The sequence below is a fragment of the Zootoca vivipara genome, chromosome 11 (genome assembly GCF_965207765.1).
Source record: "Zootoca vivipara chromosome 11, rZooViv2.hap1.1, whole genome shotgun sequence".
Taxonomy (NCBI): Eukaryota; Metazoa; Chordata; class Lepidosauria; order Squamata; family Lacertidae; genus Zootoca; species Zootoca vivipara.
In genome coordinates this window covers 2063083-2083601 of record NC_142594.1, presented here as the reverse complement: position 1 = coordinate 2083601, position 20519 = coordinate 2063083, and the positions used below count along the sequence as shown (strand labels likewise).

The window sequence follows — 20519 nt, the reverse complement described above, 5'->3', positions numbered from 1 at the left end:
TTTATTATTTGCAAGCAATTGTGAATTACTCAGTATGATGAAGCATATTATCATCTTTTCTTTTGTGAGAAATCCAGTATGCCGCAAAGCACATCTGTGTTAACAGGAAAGAACTGACAAAAAAACACTAATTGCAGGGAAAATAAGAGGAAACATTTGCTTCCCTCTACACATTGTTTTGCTTCAGTTTTGCATTCCACATAAACTCAAACATCATGGCGTGCATGCATCAACCTTACGAAACTTAAAGACAATGCGCCTCTTGATGCTGGCCGTTTCACAGCACAAATCTTAATTCTGTGACTTACGTAAATCTACCTGGTTTGCATAACTTAAATAATTAGAAAGGTTGTGTATAAATGTAACATAAATAGTGCATGCATCATTTTCTCTGCTTCTATGGTAAGGCCTTCTTGGTAGTTGTGCGCTCCCTGTGGAATGCCTTCCCTTCAGATGTCAAGGAGATAAAGAGCTATATAACTTTTAGAAGACGTCTGAAGGCAGCCCTGTATTGGGAAGTTTTTTTTGTGTGTTTTTCTGTGTTTTATATATGCTGTAAGACGCCCAGAGTGGCTGGGAAACCCAGCCAGATGGGTGGGGTATATATATAACAACAACAACAACAACAACAACAACAACAACAACAAGTTATTACTGTTACTCAGTGCTTTTTTCTGGGACAAAACCCCTAAACATGTTGTGAATCTTTGTACTTTTGTCCATTTACTATATTTATTTTTCCTGATTTGAACTACAGTGGTACCTTGGGTTACAGACGCTTCAGGTTACAGACCCTGCTAACCCAGAAATAGTACCCAGTACCTCGGGTTAAGAACTTTACCTCAGGAGGAGAACAGAAATCGCACGGCGGCAGCGGGAGGCCCCATTAGCTAAAGTGGTACCTCAGGTTAAGAATAGTTTCAGGTTAAGAAAGGACCTCCAGAATGAATTAAGTTCTTAACCCAAGGTACCACTGTATAAAATGGTGATTTTCTTGAGTCAAAATGAGAGTACCGCTAGAAAAAAAAGCTTTGCTATTACTAGGGAGGGGCAAGGAGCCAGTGTCAATGCTTTGAATGTTGGATTGGGACCTGGGAGACCAGGGTTCCCTACTTAGCCATGAAGCTCCCTGGGTGTCCTTGAGACCGCCACAGTCCCTCAGCCTAACCTGCCTACCTGTGAGGATGAAATGGAGGGTGAAGAGAGCCATATACTGTATGCTACTTTCAGATTCTGAGAGGAAAGGTGGGGTATACATGCAATCAGTCAATCAATCACTCACTCACTCACTCACTCACTCAGGCATACAATTTCTGTCATCTGACCTCTGTGATTATCAAGCCATCACCAAATCTTGATGGAAAGGTACTCTGTGCATGTTCACACATCTCTCTAAGTGAGATGACCAGCTCTCTCTTTCAGCCATAGCAGCTAAAGGAGATGGTTTCTGTCAGACTCACGTGTATTGCCAGGGTAGTATAGTGAATGACCGATCAGACTTTCTCAACCTTGGTCCCCAGCTGTTGTTGGACTACAACTCCCATGACCCCTAGCTAGCTGGAGCAGTGGTCAGGGTCCAGGGATGATGGGAATTGTAGTCCAACAACAGCAAGGTTGAGAAAGGCTGGGTTAATGTGTCCTGCTTGCAGGTTTTCCCCAGGCTCTGGTTGGCCCCTGTGAGAACAGGAGGCTGGACTAGATGGGCCACTGGCCTGATCCAGCAGGCTCTTCCTACAGTCTCAGTTGAGTTTTAATAAGATGGGACTCTGCTTCTACCACTTCACTTTATTTACCTAGATCCCTGAATAGTTTTATAAGTAATACACCTAAAAATAATTGAAACAGATTTCTGGTAAAATTAGGATGCCATGTTATAGCCCATCTTCCTTCAACTACACAGTGCTTTTATCCTGTGGGGTGTTTTTTTTAAGGGGGGGGGAGCTCAGCTTGAGGAAATAATTGTCAGTGTCTTCTCCTTGCACTGTCATATAACGATTGTTGCTGCAAAGTGCTCCAGAAAGTAATGCAATTATGCCTTTTATTATATGTAATAAATATGAATTGCCTCTATTATTTTAAGTGATTTCAATTAAAATTTAAGGGCAATTTTCCTGGAATGCTTTTTAGGTCATCCTTTAGAAGTCTTTTAACTATTTACTGGATCAGGTACTCTGTCTAATAGCACATACATTACCTTTGCATTCAGTGGTGATTGGGGCTGCTATTTTAGAAACGTAAAATATTTTAACTCCGCAGCAAATGGTAAAGAGTTGCAGACATTGTAGCGGATGGACCATTTGCATTGTAATGATTGGGAGAGAGAGCAACTTTGGGGGCTTCCAGATTATCATGAAATTGGTGGCACTCACCACAATGCCAGCCCAAGCCCCTTTTAAGCATTTAATCTGGACTAATAGGGAAGAGCCTCCCTCTCCCTTTTAGAGACCTGCAGATTGTTTCCTATTAGATACCACATAGAATTTAGAGTTATTGCGCTTCTCAACAGTACTTTTCTGCATAGTTGTGCAGCAGAATTCTGTACAAAGTGAAATCCAGTGTGGAAGCTGTGGCTTTACTAACGTGAAACTCTGTGACACATTTTGGGGACAAAATGGCCACGTGGCGTCAACAGGGTTCATGTGCTCCCATCTGTACTTCTACAACTCCTTCAAACAGAAAACTTAGATGGTGAGTCCTAACAGGACTAGAACCAAAAAGGGACCACTGAGAACTAGAGACGAGCTCTACAAGCTACAGAGAGAATCCTGAGGTTTGCAAAAATACCAAGTATTGTTAAAAGAACCTTGGAATAAAATGGATGGAATTTACCTTGAAATATACTTCCCACCACCTATCATTATGCTTATTATTTTTGTCGTACTGTTAAATGTAAGAATTGCCTCACTTGCCTGCACTGTTTCAACAGCCAGGCCTTTCCACAATTCCAATTTTTTAGATTTGGAACTCAGGCGCTTAGTTTGGTGATGGCTGTTGCTCCTTTTAATAGATACATTCTTTGTGAAATGCTTTAAAGAAATCTGATAAATTAGTCAGTCCTTGCTCACAAAAGGAAAATCTGTTCTTACCTAAACTAGCTCACAATATAAAACAGTGGATAGAGAAAAGGGAAACATGAGGCATTTGTAGGTTTGCTGAGAAGTGTCAGTAGACATGGCTCCTAAGAAATGAGTGCAGACAGACTGCAGCTTAAAAAACTGTAAAGAAGACAGAATCTTCAGCATCAGTCATTTGTGAGTTCAGTTCCCTTGCCTTGAAAATTCCCCACATACACCTGGACAACTACATCTTTTAAAAAAACCTGGTGCTTATCAAATATGAATAATCATAATTACCTTACTAGTTCACTAAGTACATTTATATTGATGATTCTGCGGTGGAGCTGAATAACTCTGTCAGGGCAAGAAAGAATGGCAACCACAGCCAGAGTGATCATGCAAAGAGTCATTATTCAAGAATTATAAAGTGGAGAAAGAGAGAAACAGCAGAGAGTGGCTTCTGTTAATGTCATTGCCATTAGAACTAATCTAGATTCTGAGATTTCCTCCACAAACAATCTCTGTTAATGCAGGAGCTGCATTCATTAAGGCAGGAAGCACCAGAGGCCCAAATAATTATCCAGTTTTCTATTCATAGTATTAATAAAGCTGAGCACTAAGAAATGCCTTAGGTGGGGGGGGGTTGGTTGAGTGAGGTTTTTTTGTTCTTGTAATTTGAGCAATGTCTCTTGGGCTGCACCTGCCCTCTGAAGTACAGCAAATGGCGAGATGCAGTCTAACCTGGTGGGAGGAGGAAGGGGTAGGAAACTTTTCATGAACTTCCTTAATTTAAATCATCTTAGGCTCCAAGTCTGATTTGGGTCAACTCCCCACCCAGCACCCCTGGCTCCCATCCCAAAACGGGACAGCAGGTGCTGTTAAATGTATGTCATGGAAGGATATTTTTTAAAGCAGAGTAGGTGGTCCAGGCTCAGCTTCTAGTCCCAGAGAGTTGGCTGGGATGGTCCCAGTCTAGGAGGAAGGTGCATGAGTTCAGGGCCAGTTACACTGCTGAGTTGTTCCAACAAGTTTTCTCCACCCACCCTTTCATCTTCAAACCCAAGGCAGGCACAGTCCTTACTGGCAGGTGTCTATTCCTGCACAAGCGGCTTCCTTGCAACCAGGAGCTATGTCTCAGTGGGGGAATCTTGTCCTTTTTCCTGAGGGAGAGAAAGCTCTGGACCCAACTTCCCCTCTGAATCCTGTTTGGTACCTCAAGCTGTAGCTTCAAGCCCTCTTCAGATTGCAACAATGCTTTCTTTCTCCCCTTTAGGAGGGGAGGGATCTGGAAGTTCTATTCTCAAACTAGAGCTGGAGTCAGGCTTCGGGGAATCGGCTTCCTCCCCAGTGGCAGTAAATAAGAAGAGATCAAGCAAAAGAATGATAGAGTTGGAAGAGACCACGAGGGCCATCCAGTCCAACCCCCTGCCAAGCAGGAAACACCATCAAAGCATTCTTGACATATGGCTGTCAAGCCTCTGCTTAAAGACCTCCAAAGAAGGAGACTCCACCACACTCCTTGGTAGCATATTCCACTGCCCAACAGCTCTTACTGTCAGGAAGTTCTTCCTAATGTTTAGGTGGAATCTTCTTTCTTGTAGTTTGAATCCATTGCTCCGTGTCCGCTTCTCTGGAGCGGCAGAAAACAACCTTTCTCCCTCCTCTATATGACATCCTTTTATATATTTGAACATGGCTATCATATCACCCCTTAACCTTCTCTCCTCCAGGCTAAACATTCCTCATAAGGCATAGTTTCCAAGTCTTTGACCATTTTGGTTGCCCTCTTCTGGACACGTTTCAGCTTGTCAGTATCCTTCTTGAACTGTGGTGCCCAGAACTGGACACAAGAATCTAACATCTTACCAGTTAGATTCTTTAATAATCAGTGAGAGAGAAAAACCCTTCTACCTAGAATGGGTAGATTCAGGATCAGGATCGGGGGGAGGGGGCGGGTCCCACCATTCTTCCCCAGTGCAGCCCTCCTCAGCATGGTCTCTGAAAACTAGGAAGTATGGGGGAGGGAGGGAGGGTCTCCATGTCATCCAGCCTCTCCCCGGCTCCCATTCTTCCCTATCTTCCTTTGGAGTCTGCCATCCTTGGGCCAAGCCTGATGGTGCCTAGGGAGTCCAGACACTTGGACACCATCCATGTGATTCAGGTGGGGGCCCCAACCCTCCAAAGGGCAGGCAGGTGGTGATGTAGGAAGAGAAGGGAACAAGAAACATTCATTCTGTAATTGAACTTATCTTCAGAAGCAGCTACATAGGGATGAATTTGGAGATTTGAAGCAGATAAACATGATTTCGAAATAGCCTAAATAAGTGGCACAAAAAGAGCGCTAATATAAAGGCAAGCCCATGGTTGAGGACAAAACAGAAACCTTGCCTCAACGACAAGAGTCGGCATCTGCTATGAAATTTGCTAGATGAAGTGCCAGAGAAATAGAAGTCGAGAAAGAGCATCAACATGGGAGTTAAAGTCACACAAGCTTGATGGGATCATCTGCAGACAAAGTCTAAAATCAAAGGAGTTACAAGATAAGAGCAGAGGCGTAGTGGCCTCCATTGAAAAAGAAGAAGAAGAAAAAGAAGGAAAGGAACAAGAAATCGCCTTCAAAAATATTACTGAAAATGACAAGACAGGAAGAAAGCAAAATGTGAACAGGCAATATATCTAACTAACAACTCAAAAGGAGACAATGTTGCAGAAGACCATGATAAACAAGAAGCAATGTTAAAAGCAGTAGAAAGTTAAAATATGACTCTATGTGTGCTAACTAGGGGTTGATGCCACTGCTAACTTTGCTCATCAACCTCCCCCTGCAAAACCCCCTCCCTTTATTAAGCCCCTTCTCTACGTCCCTCTCCCTACTCTCCATCGAATCTCTGCAGCTTGCCTCCCCCACCATGCCGCACCCCTCTCACTGGACTCATCCTGCTGCCACAATCCCACCTCACTTGCCCACCTGTGCCCCACTGGCCCACCTGTGCCCCACTTGCTCAACCCCTGCTGTGGCAAACCCAGCTCATGTGCCCTCTCTCACTTGCCCACACTAACACCCCCCCTTCTTGCTCAAGGCCCCCATCTCCATAAATGCAGCTCACTTGACCACTGGCCTCTTGCTTGCTTGCCCTGCTGCCTGCCTGCCTGCCTCCAAGGCTTGCCTCACTATGGAGCATGTGCAGACTTTTGCTGGTATGACAATGGACTAGCACATACATAGTATAAAGAGAAAATACAGGCGTTCAAAGGGCAGCACCAATGGCCAGCTATTGGGGGGAACTAGCAATCGAGACAATTAGGAACAAGCTAGCTATTAATATTCTCAAGCCATAGAGGATGTCATATGGAGGAGAGGAAAGGTTGTTTTCTGCTGCTCCAGAGAAGCGGGCACGGAGCAATGGGTTCAAACTACAAGAAAGAATCATAGAATCATAGAGTTGGAAGAGACCACAAGGGCCATCCAGTCCAACCCCCTGCCAAGCAGGAAATACCATCAAAGCATTCTTGACATATGCCTGTCAAGCCTCTGCTTAAAGACCTCCAAAGAAGGAGACTCCACCACACTCCTTGGTAGCAAATTCCACTGCTGAACAGCTCTTACTGTCAGGAAGTTCTTCCTAATGTTTAGGTGGAATCTTCTTTCTTGTAGTTTGAATCCATTGCTCCGTGTCTGCTTCTCTGGATCAGCAGAAAACAATCTTTCTCCCTCCTCCATATGACATCCTTTTATATATTTGAACATGGCTATCATATCGCCCCTTAACCTTCTCTTCTCCAGGCTAAACATGCCCAGCTCCCTAAGCCGTTCCTCATAAGGCATCGTTTCCTGGCCTTTGACCGTTTTGGTTGCCCTCCTCTGAACACGTTCCAGCTTGTCAGTATCCTTCTTGAACTGTGGTGCCCAGAACTGGACACAGTACTCCAGGTGAGGTCTGACCAGAGCAGAATACAGTGGTACTATTACTTCCCTTGATCTAGATGCTATACTCCTATTGATGCAGTCCAGAATTGCATTGGCTTTTTTAGCTGCTGCATCACACTGTTGACTCATGTCATGTTTGTGGTGTACCAAGACTCCTAGATCCTTTTCACATGTACAAAGAAAATTCCACCTAAACATTAGGAAGAACTTCCTGACAATAAGAGCTGTTCGGCAGTGGAATTTGCTCCCAAGTAGTGTGGTGGAGTCTCCTTCTCTGGAGGTCTTTAAGCAGAGGCTTGACAGACATATGTCAGGAATGCTTTGATGGTGTTTCCTGCTTGGCAGGGGGTTGGACTGGATGGCCCTTATGGTCTCTTCTAACTCTATGATTCTATAAGGAAGGAAGGAAGGAAGGAAGGAAGGAAGGAAGGAAGGAAGGAAGGAAGGAAGGAAGGAAGGAAGGAAGGAAGGTGTGAGAGAGGGAAAGAGAGGGAGGGAGGGAAGATAGAGAGAAGGAGGGAAAGAAGGAATGAAGGAGAGAGAGAGGGGGGGGAAGGAAGCCTACCAAGCGTGCTCTCGTGAGAAGCGGCGGCAGCATCCCGCCACCGCCCTTTGCAGGGGCAACCGGGCTACCCCTCACTCTTGCAAGTGGTGGCGACTGCATCCCGCCACTGACACTCGCAAGAGCAGGGGGAAACCGGGCTACCTCTGAGTGCTCCCATGGCTGAAGCCCAGTCGCAGAGGCTCTGCAGGCCCCACCGATGTCCGGGCTTTGCTCCAGGCAGCAGCAAGGCCTCCAAGAGCTAGGGTTACTTACTTCCGGGTTACAATAATGTGTAACCCGAAAATATGTAACCCAAAGCGTCCGTAACCCGAGGTACCACTGTAATTTAAAAGTCTCAGTGTTTGAAAACCTAAGACATACCCTTGCAATAAGGAATCATGCCATTCTATACTATTTTGTTCTTAGATGTTCTTCTTTATTTTAGAGTTCCTCCTAAACATTACACCAGTGAATTTTCTCTTAACATTTTCACAAATCTCTGTTTTCAGTGGCCATGGTATCTTACAGCCCCTGACAAGTCCCTGATTGAGAAACAATCCTTGACAGTTCAGTGCAGCCCCAATACAGGCAGGAGTCAATATTAGGCAACTGGGTTTCTTTCCAGCAGTCAAATGCCCAGTTCTACCATCAAGCACCAGAACTGTAGGTATGTCATGTGGTAAGTTCAAAATGCTCATTAGCGTGTGACTCACCTCAAATATCTCCCTCCATCCCATTCTGGCCGTGGGTGCTCTGGCACCATACACAGCAGCTGCACCAGGTGCCAGGGGGAGAGATTTCACAATAGTGAAATCATCATCTGTCAATGAAGTGTAGTGTTCTGACACCACAAAGATCTAAACAATATTGTGGTGCCATCACAACAGCACAAGGTTATTATGTAGTGGGTGCAATGGCTCCTGTTCCCGGGGTGACCCCAAAGGCAATAAAACACTGCCAGAGGTCTGGGGCGCCAACTCTAAGGGGTCCTGGGGGCCCCGGCCCCCACAAAATTATCACTGTGGGTGCCTGGGCTCCACCCCTTTCCACTGTCATGTGCCGCCCAATGCCAACACCAGCCACCACTTAACCTCTGGGCGACACACAGCAATCTCCAAATTAATAATACTTTAAAATACAAAACTTTATGCGAAAGCCACAGAGTCTTACAAACTACCAAATCTGGAAAGAGCTGTTGATATCTGATACCAATAATTTTTTCAAACTTTTGACTCATTCTAAATGCCCACTTTAAATATGTTTTATATTATTTAACTCAGTCTTTTAATTTCCTTTGGAACAGTTCATGAAGGTACCAACAGAGGTGAGTGGGATGCTATTCACGATACCAAGAGATAATGGTAGAGTTGTAGACAGATGTTGTTGAAGATACGGATGAAGATGTAAGCAGAGAGGGTGTCAGCGTTGTACTAGCCGCACGTACATTTTTTCTGTACCACTTTACCTCTGGCACTTTGGCACTTTACCTCTGGCACTTTACCTCACAGGCCCTGGCCCAGTCGCCCCCATGGCACCAGAGCGCACATGCGTCTCCCTGTCATGACATAACGTCGTGATGTCGCAGGGCCTGGGCACCCACAAGCTGGGGCCCAAGTTGGCGCTGCTGCCAGAGGTGGAAAGATAGTAAAAAGTTGCTCATGCTTAAGTGAGGCACAAATGTGTTTAAGCACCATAAAAAGACATGAAGCTCACATTTATATGATTGATCTACAAAGACTCATGGACAAACAACCTATGCTGAATATACATTGGCTACTTGAGGTGTGATCAGCACATTCGTTAATAAAAACATTCATCCTGGCATAAACAACACCATGACAACAGGTAACTTTAAGCCAAGTTCTAATTTTAGCTTGGCCTACTGTCACATATCAGCTACAGTAGGTATGACCTTCTACGTCTGATTGGTTTAGATTCACAGATGGGTAACGGTGTGTAGAGTCACCTTGCCCACCTCCCCAAATCAATAACACTGCAGTTACACAGTGGCACCCCCAATTATAAAACTTGAAAACACCATGAATACTTCACCACAGGCCATGTGGTTGGGGGGGGGGCATTTTTGTTCAACAGTCTAAGGAAATGGAAACAGGACAAAAAGGGAAGAAAATTAAACTAGTCAACCTCCCTTTATTATATTAGTGGTATTTATTTTTAAATAGGAAATATTGCCTCTCTTATTTCCTCACTGTTGCCGATATTGCAGGGAGAAGAGATCATTCAGGCCTATCTTCTTAACAATGGTGTGCAATTTGATAGAGCTAGTTTATTATTTCCAAGGTAGATTAACTTTAAAATTGAGAGGTCTCTGTGATTAACTGATTTTTAAAACCCTTGGTTTAATAATCTTTGTGTTGCTTCTGAGCAATCATTCACTGCTAAGTATTAACGAAAGAAGGGAATTTGGTGTAATGCATAAGATTATGGTGATGACAACTTAAATTTGGATTGCTGTTCTATATATCTCTGCTAGAACAGAAATACATGCGGGTGAACCCAAAAACCACAGCTGGGTACCAAGGCTGTGGGGAGAGCTAGGCAAGACTTCCTAAAAGAACTACTCTGCACCTTGTTCTCTGCATGTCATGTTAGCACAATTGTATCATTGGCTAAGTTTATTGCATGCTCAACCGCAAAGTCCCCCACCCCAGTGTGCCCTGCCTATTAGCATGAAGGAATAAATGGACACAACAACTGTCTGGGATTTGAAAATGGCCACAACTTTATTGATTTCAGCTGCAGGTAAGCCTTGGCTTAGGCACTGGGCGTGTATCCCTCCCAGCCCCCTGTTGGGAGTCTGAGGCATGGCAGAGTCTGGGTCCATCGGAAAATGCAGGTTTACACAGCAGCATAGCTGCTAGAGGGCAGGAAAGGCAGGGCACACTGGGTGCCACTTACCCAGGGGGTAACACTTACTACAGGGTCTGCAGTGCACCCGAGCCATGCGTCTGCCCTGGGAGTGATGCGGTAGGCAGACTCCTGCAACCCCCATGCCGCTCAAAAAGTTGCCGTGGGGCTTGTGTCTTCTGGTGGCAGGTGGACTCCATGCAGACTCCCACCCTTGTGAGTCAACTTTTATAGGTGGGTGGGACTGCCTCACCTGGTGTAATGATGCCAGGTGATTGACAGCTAAGTTGTCCTGTCCACCTGTCAAAATTGGCCCATAGGGGTAGGAGGAGATTGTGACAGGTCAAAAATCCCACCACCCCTGGTTCCCCACCACGTAGATGCTATGGGGCGAAGATGCAGCATCATTCTGGCATATGGGTAGATACTGTAGACTTTGAATAAAGAGGATGATAACAGGTGAAAGAACAGGACAAACCAGGGTCTCTGCTGCATAATGTGACCTGGGAGGCAGTTAAACTGCGTAGGTATGAATCTACCCATCACCAAGGAGAACTAAAGGAAACTGGTTTCCTTCTTCCCCGGCCTCTGCTAAGACAACCAGAAGATAATTTGCCTAATATAAGCTGACCGAATGCTTCCATCAGTCTCTGTGGTCGCTGTCTGCTGCCAAAGTCCAGCCTTTCCTGTGGCCGTCTCACCTCAGCCCTCCATCTAAAAAGGCCAGATGGTTGCATGCCCACCAGCAAGTTTTTGATAGAGACGTTGCATAAGGCCTTTTAAAACCCCTTTCAGAACATAGCTGAAATTCCCTTCTGATACAGTTGCAAATGAGGGTTGTGGTATGTTGTCTTTGGGGTTTTTGTTGTTGCATGTTTACATTTGTAACTGGGAAGCAGAGCAGATGGTTCAGGCATTGCTCACTGTGACGTGTCAGTTAAAATAACTGAAGCTACTAAATGCTTGTTTGCTGGTGGGAAACTCTTTCTAGGGAGACCTTGCCTCCTCTGCTTGGAAAACGGCTCCTCCAACGGCAGCTGATTGGCTCTGAGAGCCTGTTTATCTCCCATTGCTATCAGCTCTTGCCATCCTCTGCTTTTGTTCATTAGGGCAGACAGATCATTGATTTGGCGTTGAGCTCCATTAAGAAGGCTGGCACTGAGAAATGTGTCCCTTACCACAGGGATTTATTCTAATTGAACTCACTGTTAGGCAGATTTAATGGGAATCCTGCCGTTTTTGATGATAATACTGTGTTTGAGTTTCATATCTTACACACACACACACACACACACACACACACACACACACACACACACTGCATACAGCTCATCCAGAGCAGGATAGAATATTTAATACAATAGCAATTCATAATAATTCATCTTTAAACATGTAGCTTACATATTGAAAAATCATAAAATGCAGTCATTACATTTTGTGCTTTCTCATTTTTAAAGGTCAGCAAAGATCTGAACTTAAGCAGTGAAAAATCATACAAGAAGATGGTACTGAGTGGATTTAATAGATTTGGGGATGCTAAAACTGAGAACAAAAGACACACACTAGCAGCAGGGAAATGCAAATAGTGAGACTGAGCTGAAAAGCAGAGGTGATTTTTGTCAAAACTTGTCAGTTATGAAAACCTCACACCTTTACAGTGATTTGTCACGGGAAGGAGGCTAAAAATAGGAATAAAACTGTTTGCCCATTCAGACTCAGAACAGGAAGCAGGGAATTAGTTTCATGGCATTGTTTACATAGACAGATCTGATTAGCCATTTCATCTAGCATTATAGAATTGTAGAGTTGGAAGGGACCAACAAGGGTCATCTAGTCCAACCCCCTGCAATGCAACATGGGGCTCAAACCCCAAATCCTGAGATTAACAGTCTCATGCTCTCCTGAGTTCTCCCATAGCATTGCACAGGTAATTCACTTTTCTTCTGTGCAGCATGCATGGAAAAACACATATACACTGTTTCCTCACAACTTGCTTAGGTGGTAGGGTAGGCTGGGCTGGGGAGGAGGGACCATGGGCCAGGTGGGAACCCATCAGATGCATGTGCCCCCCCCCATATTACATGTACTGCCCAATTTTAATTGCTGATGATCTCAAATTTGAATGTTCCCTCGTGAAAAGTAAAATCCCTGCACAAAGAAATGTAGCATTTCAGAGAACGTGGCTGCAGCTCTCCTCCAACATTCTGGTTATTTAATGGACAAGAATGTTCATTAATTAAGTATACATTGGTCTGCAACAGTGTGCTTAAATGAAGGATGTAATATCAAACAAGCAAACAAAGATGATGTGGGTTCCTGTGAGAATCCCGCAGGGAAAACTCTCTGACTAATTCAACTTTCTTCCAACTTATGCCAATACATAGCTGCCAAGTTTTCCCCCTTTTTAAGGGATTTTCCCTTATGCTGAATAGGCTTCCTCGCGAGAAAAGGGAAAACTTGGCAGCTATGTGCCAAGAGTGTGTACCTGATGAAAGAAGAACTGCCCTTAATCCCCAGATCAATAGATGCTACACATTTCACAGACTAAACGAATAAAGTAATCAACTTTTTTGATTATAAAGTAATCAACTATATACTTTATTATTACCACGTGATAGATCAAACAGTACGAGGAAATTTCCCACCGATCTCCTCGGTGTGTCTAGCAAAGATACGGCAAATGGCCTTCCTTTGGGCTGGTCAACGCTGCCTTCACACAAGCAGATTCAGCAACACCCAATACTGTATTGCTTTCCTTCATTTTGCTTCCTTTTCTTACTGCAAGAGTTTACTCTTAGTTTACTGTGAACTGACACTTTGGAGAAGGATAATATACCTATGAACAGTATGGATTAAAGGTGTATTTAATATATTTGCTAGGCCAGGCTTCCTCAACCTCGGCCCTCCAGATGTTATTGGCCTATAACTCCCATGATCCCTAGCTAGCAGGACCAGTGGTCAGGGATGATGGGAATTGTAGTCTCAAAACATCTGGAGGACCGAGGTTGAGGAAGTCTGTGCTAGGCTATCCCTCCCCCCCCCAGTGCTGTGCTTGACGTTCACACACACACACACACACACCAACCACCTGAGGAAGCGTAAGCTGAGAGAAAGCAACCGGAGAAATATCGCTTATGGTTGAGCTGAGACATAGGCTTAGTTTAGCACCCTTGCTTCTTAAGGGAGCAGAAACCCATGAAATCCATGTCTGACCCACCGTGCTTCCTCCCACCAAGCCTGCAGATCTCACCTGGGTGTGGGTGTAGGTAGACATGTGTTTCAGTCTCTACAGTGTAAGAACATGAATCTCTTTCCCTCCCACACCTGCCTTAGAAGTGCCAAGAGAGGAGGTGGAAGGTGATCATGCTTCCTTTCTCACCCCGTTAAAATTTTTACCAGTCGGTTTATTGACATGCTTTTGATTGGCATGTGAAAGTGCAGTTTACAAAGATTCCAATAAATAAATGTGGGAATAAAATGTCCACAGCAACTTCAAGAGACAGATCCCCTAAAATTGCTTTAAAGAGGGAGATGGTTCAAGAGAGTTTAATGTATGATGATAACAATTGCTAACCCCATTGCATTGGAAATCAGCTCATTGCCCCAACAGCTATAAAACATTTGTCAAGCAAAGCTCAATGTACTTCATGATACCCCTATATGCTCAGCCAACCAAAATGAAAGCCATCCATTCTCCCCTTTATGTTTCACTGATGAAAATCTTTCAAGCTTATACATTTCAATGAATGCTACGGTGCTGCAGAGAGCTTAGATGGAGATGCTGTTTCCCCTCTCACTTAATTTGAAATGGTCCTTTAATGTGGGAACTTAGGAAGGACACAGAGAATAAATCACCTGTCACTGAATTGCACTAGTCAAGCCTGACATGAGATGTTGTGGCAAATTTGTTGAAGTTTTGAAGTTATTACACTTTGACAGTTATTATGAAGGTATAAGGATATAATACTCGACTGATATATATTCACCATAACAGAGCTACTGCTGAGCTTTGCCCAAAGTGAATAATTTTGAGGTTCCTTCTAACTTGGGTGAAAGAAATTTCTGAGAAACTTCAAGGGAAGCAAAAAGGGGTTTGATTAGACCAGTGAACCTTCAGAAAGAAGCTACACACATTCCTACTGGAAACTCACAGAAAACAGCCGTGCAGGCTGTTGCTGAAGCTGTGTTGAGGTTCTGCCTTCCGCCTCTTGGTGAGAAAATTTTCCACAGAGTGGACAAAGTAGAGCATAAAGAATGTCTCGGAGAGAGCCTTTATAAACCCCTGCACCTTATTATCTTCCCAAAGGGTCTGTTTACACTGCTAGCAAGTGGCCGTCTAAAGAAAAGCTAGTGTGAATTAGTACTTTTGGAAATAATGCTGCAGGAAACATCTTATGCCTTCATCATGAGAATGGCTGCTGGCTGGAGCCATCTTGTGTAAGGCATCCAGTCATGTGGAGTCTGTGAGGAGCGTGAATAATCTCAAAATTTGTGAAAGTGACTTGGATGGACCAAAACAGTCACTCTCAATTTGTCACAATTTGGCAGCTGGTAAATTGTGGGGGGGGGGTGGGTTTGGCCATATTGGCCATTGCTGTGCTCAAAATTCAAATGTTGTCAGGGAGGGGCTCAGGGCGGCTAACACTGAATATAACTACAGTAAAAACATTAAAACATTAAAACAAAAAACAAACACAAGCAAACAGTTGATTAAAATGTAAGTTAGAATACAGTTTAAAATGCAGCTTTAAAAAATGCAGTCTCGTTTTAGTGGTAGCCTATAGATCAAAGCCATAAGGGGAGAAAAGTGTCAAATATTCACCGGGGCCAACTAAAAAAGGAAACTTTTTTTAAAAAAACACCCATCCACTTTTTGTTCTTCCCCTCAAAATGGGAAAATCAGTTTACACACATTCCTCTTCCATCTCTAGCAGCTGTATAATCAGAATTAAAGGATGGTAGTCAGTTAAGTTTTACTCGGAATAGATGCATTGAAACCAACTTAACTCAATCATGTTCAGTGATTTTAATGGGTGGTGTTCCACTAAGTTTTATTCAGAGTAGACTTATTGAATAATAAAATAATAGAATTGTAGAGTTGGAAGGGAACCCAAGGGTCATCTAGTCCAACCCCCTGTAATGTAGGAATTTCAACTAAAGCATCCATGACAGATGGCCATCCAACCTCTGCTTAAAAACCTCCAAGGAAGGAGAGGAGTCCACAACCTCTGGAGGGAGACAGTTCCACTGAAATCAGGTAACATGACAAATTTTTACTAATGTCTACTCTGAGTAAATTTTAGTGGAATGCCACCCACAATCTTTCAACTGGGGAAATTTCAAAGAAAGCTCTGTTGGGTATTAAACAGTGTAAATGTCTGTCTTTCCATCTAACTTCTCAGGGGCTGGAGGCTGGTGTCCATCAGACAGTGATCACTACCAATGGCTGCAAGTGGATTTTGGCAATAGGAAGCAGATCAGCTCTATTGCTACTCAAGGCAGATACAGCAGCTCTGACTGGGTGACGCAGTACCGGATGCTTTATAGTGATACAGGGAGAAACTGGAAGCCATATCACCAAGACGGAAATGTCTGGGTAAGTGATTTGCCCAATGGCACTACGTTGTTCTCTCTTTATGCTCTTGAAATATACCTTATTTCACCGGGAATCTAGTGGGCTGCTGTGTCGATGGTTGACTCTGAAATCAGGTACGTTTCCTTCCACACAACATAGCAGACTGTCTTCCTGCCCTGAGGATGGAGTTACATTTGTTTTCTGAATAGGTTGTGATGGAATTCTTGTCTGATAGTATTTTGTCTCTTATGGGGTAAAGGGCCACGTTTTCAGGGATGAGTGGAGATAAATATGAAAGTCATGAAAATGTAGGAAAACATTTTGGTCTAGAAAGAAGTGCAACAAATGGGAAGTATGGCAGAGGTTTATAAAATGGTGGGGGGAAAGTGGAGAGAGAATTTTCCTTTCTTTCATATGGCTTCAAAGGGACAGAGCACTTTAGAGAGACTACATTGATTATGGTTTTTATTTGAGAAAAAAAGACCAATTGAGAGACTCATTTTTAAATTATGCATGGTATGGGAAAAGGAGAGAGAGAGAAGTTTCTTCTCTCCCATTATACTGGGACACTGTAAGTGGTGGCCAGTAGAAGCACGGCAGGCAAAAGAAAGCCATTTACAGAATTTACTACCACAGGATGTGGTGATGGCCACTAAAGTAGGTGGCTTTAAAATGGGATTCAGCAAATTCATGGAGGGAAAAGGCACCAGTGGGTGACTCTGCCCAACCTCCAGTTTCAGAGTCAGTCCTGGTTGCTGGGGAAGAACAAAGGGAGAGAGCTATCTCTTCACGCTGTACCTCTGGGCTCCCCAAAAGCATGTGATTGATGGACGGACTACTGCAGAAAATAGTGTTGAAGAAGGTGGAGTTTGGGGTTAGGGTTAGGGTCTGATCCAGCAGGGTTGTTTTTTTGTTCAGAATTTGGTACTACATGAAAAATCCAGCAGTTTGAGAAGCTCGTCTCACTTTGAATGAAAAGGAAGCTTCTACACCCTGGGGATAAGCTTAAAAGCATGTGACTAATTTTTGATCAGATCAATGAAGCCAACGCTGGGGTCAGTGTGATTTCCCAGTGGTTAGAGGTGCCTTGCACAACTCCTGGATTCTTCCCATGACAAGAAGCAGCAGCAGAAATTAAACAAATTGAGCTAATATTCACAAATGTGCTTATTTCACATAATTTGTAGAAACTGTGACATTCAGCATTCCTTGGTGCAGCATTTTTGAATTACTGTTTTTAAAGTACAGGGTATATACTTAGCCTCACATAGTACCTTGCTGGGCTTGCTGCACTCTCTTCACAAACCTAAAGCACAGTGATTCCTTGGTAATGGTGTACATATCTCGACTTAAATGAGAAAGTAGAGGAACAAGGAACTCAAAGTGCAGAGTTCAGCAATATTCGTGCAAAAGCAGTTTAATATCAAATGAAACAGCCAGGGGACAAAATCTGGGAAACGAAGGAATGAATAATAACGAATGAGCAGCAGTTTGGGTCCATGCAGTGGGAGGGAGCATGAATATTCTGAGCAAGTAATTTTTAAAAAAGATATCAAGGAGAACAAACTATGACAATCTACATAAAAATGTTGAAATGACCCTTTTCTGTATGCATTAGGGAAAGAAGTTCTATAATTACCTGCTAGGTAAGAAAGAAATCGAACATCATGCAGTGAGATGGAGATGGGGGAAAGTACTTTCAAGGTGAATTTAGAGAAAGCTTTCTGTTTCTGCAAAGGAAGCTTTCTGCCTTTACCCTCTTGTGCTTTGGGATATGTTCCGTTTTCTTTGATTGCTAACATTAGTGAGGCTCTTCTCTTGTATGGAATTGGTTTCTTCTTGCAACTACATGTACACTATGCTGAAATTCAGATTTTTCAAAGGTAAAGGGAATTAAGGGCCCCTGACCATCAGGTCCAGTCATGTCCGACTCTGCGGTTACAGCGCTCATCTCACTCTATAGGCCGAGGGAGCCGGCGTTTGTCCACAGACAGCTTCTGGGTCATGTGGCCAGCATGACAAAGCTGCTTCTGGCGAACCAGAGCAGTGCACAGAACCGCTGTTTACCTTCCCGCCGGAGCGGTCCCTATTTATCTACTTGCACTTTGATGTGCTTTCGAACTGCTAGGTGGGCAGGAGCTGGGACCGAACAACGGGAGCTCACCCCGTTGCAGGGATTCGAACCGCCGACCTTCTGATCAGCAAGCCCTAGGCTCTGTGCTTTAACCCACAGCACCACCTGGGTTACACATCAGCTACTATGGACATTTTGGGAAATGATATGAAGTCCATCTATAGTATCGTACATGCCTGTTACTCCAACGGAAGGATGCACACAGGACTGGTGTAAATACATACATGCACTTTCCATTTATGCTGACTTATCAGGAACTGTTCTTATTTTGTAGTGCTTGTCTTTGTGTAAATTATTTTCTCTTTCTGATGTGTCCCCTGTCTCCGTGCTGGTATAGGAAAATAAATATAAGAAGAAAACATGTTGTATTTCAAGGAAGCCCCCCCCCTTTATATAATAATTACCCCATGCTAAATATTTAATGAATGAAGTGTGAAAGCACCACAAGTTCAATTATCAATCACCAGTGGCTGGCTGAAGACCCTGGCCTCAGTTAAACCTGCTCATCTGGGTGGAAGGCCGAGTTGGTATTTCTCACACTGCCATTGCATCTTACAAAAATGACCATGTTGATGGGACATGCAGAGTTGAAGCATTCATAGTCTTACATAATTTAAAAACCATCCATGATATTGTCATGATTGATAAATGAAATGCTTATTAGCCAACACAATAAAAATGGACAAATTGCATGAACATACGCAAAATGCTTCAAACAGATGCACACAATTCTGAAAAGTGAAATTAAATCATTTTTAATTTGGCAGATAATGAAAGGGATTTGTTAAAAGAACAAAATACTTACACATCAGAAGAGTTTAGTGCTCTAATTTTGGTATTTGCTTCATAGAATCATAGAGTTGGAAGAGACCACCAGGGCCATCCAGTCCAACCCCCTGCCAAGCAGGGGTAACATATTAACATATTCAACAAAGCTGAACAAATTACTGAAAAGGTACTTACCCAAACCTTTCCATTGGTTTTATTATAATAACTCTTGGCACAATTTAACTTCTCTTTCTTTTCCTTCATTATCCTCAGCTTTATTTGTCCTCCCTGATATTTAACCTGATTGACTATCATGTTCCACATGGTTTTGTTTAGGAATGTTAGTGACATAACCAGGAGAAAGACTATCGGGGGCAACAGGGGTACTTAACAAAACAAATATGGTTTAAAAATACCAGAAATGGGAGAGAAATGATGCAGTTACTTATGTCAGTTGCAGGCTCACTGAGGGGGCCAGTTGCCACATTCAGAGCAGCCCTTGGGACAATCCCAAACTGTACCACCTCCAGAACACTTCTGGCAGACTGGAAGTCCTTCATTTTAAGGGAGATGTTCAGATGGGGACACACTATTTAGACCATTTCTATACTGCCTAATATGGCACTGTGGGTTAAACCACAGAGCCTAGGGCTTGCTGATCAGAAGGCTGGCGGTTCGAATCCCTGTGACTGGGTGAGCTCCTGTTGCTCGGTCCCAGCCCACCTAGCAGTTCGAAAGCATGTCTGTTGTGGTGAGGCAAAAGCTACCAGCTTAAAATCAACCCAGGCAACATTTGCATGTCTGTCCCTTGACAATGGGGAAGGCTATGGTTGTTATGGAAATGCTTTATGAGTAATTTGTGAATAATTTGTAATTGGGCAACATAGATCCATTGAGAGACCCCAGCAATGCTAACACTACAGTATGTTTTAGAAATGTGAAAATAAGTGTTAATAAACTTCACAAAAATAGTTTGTATGCTTCTCCAGCACATCTTATGAGAAACTTAAATGCCAAATCTTTTCCAAGATTGCAGTGTATACAGATAGTAGAGTGATTAGATTTACACATGACTTTCATTATAGCAAAAGGTCAACGTATGATCGGAATTCTCTAAACTGCCATGCTTCATCTTTTAATGTCAGGAGATATTGATGTAATGAGGAAGCCAGATGAAGAATAATACCACCAAAAATAAGCATTTTTGATCTTTTAAAGGACTGCCAAGAATGAAAGAACTTAATAGGTGAAGATTTGATAGCTGATTAATTTGGTGCCTCTACTAACCCTTCCCCCCTACTGTTAATTTAGGAAATTAAACAGGAATAACCAAACTTTCTAACCCCTGTTGTGTGCTGCTTGGAGGCCACTGTAAGCCTCTCATTAAGGAATAAAATAGTGGAACTAAAATAAAAAAACTCTTAAAATACTGTGTGTCTGCTTACAGATGATAAAAATAGAAAGAATGCAATCAGAGTTTTTAGTTGCAATTAAATTTTGAACCAAACCTTCCCAATTAAACCTCTGTTAGCTGTGTAATTCATATCATTATGATAATTTACATTAATACATCTGAATAACCTGAACTTTTATGGTAGTTTCTTAAATAGTTTTCAGCCTTCTAGGGGGACAGTGGACATGATTTT

At 43.2% G+C, this 20519-nt stretch overlaps 1 protein-coding gene across 1 annotated transcript in view; it reads left to right on the top strand.

The window, feature by feature from the left end:
* Positions 1-20519, top strand: part of CNTNAP2 (contactin associated protein 2) — an 836988-nt gene that overhangs the window by 324230 nt on the left and 492239 nt on the right. Inside the window, exon 3 of the mRNA XM_035101355.3 lies at positions 15799-15992. Coding sequence (XP_034957246.3) covers positions 15799-15992 — 194 coding nt within the window. The remainder of the gene's footprint in view (positions 1-15798; positions 15993-20519) is intronic.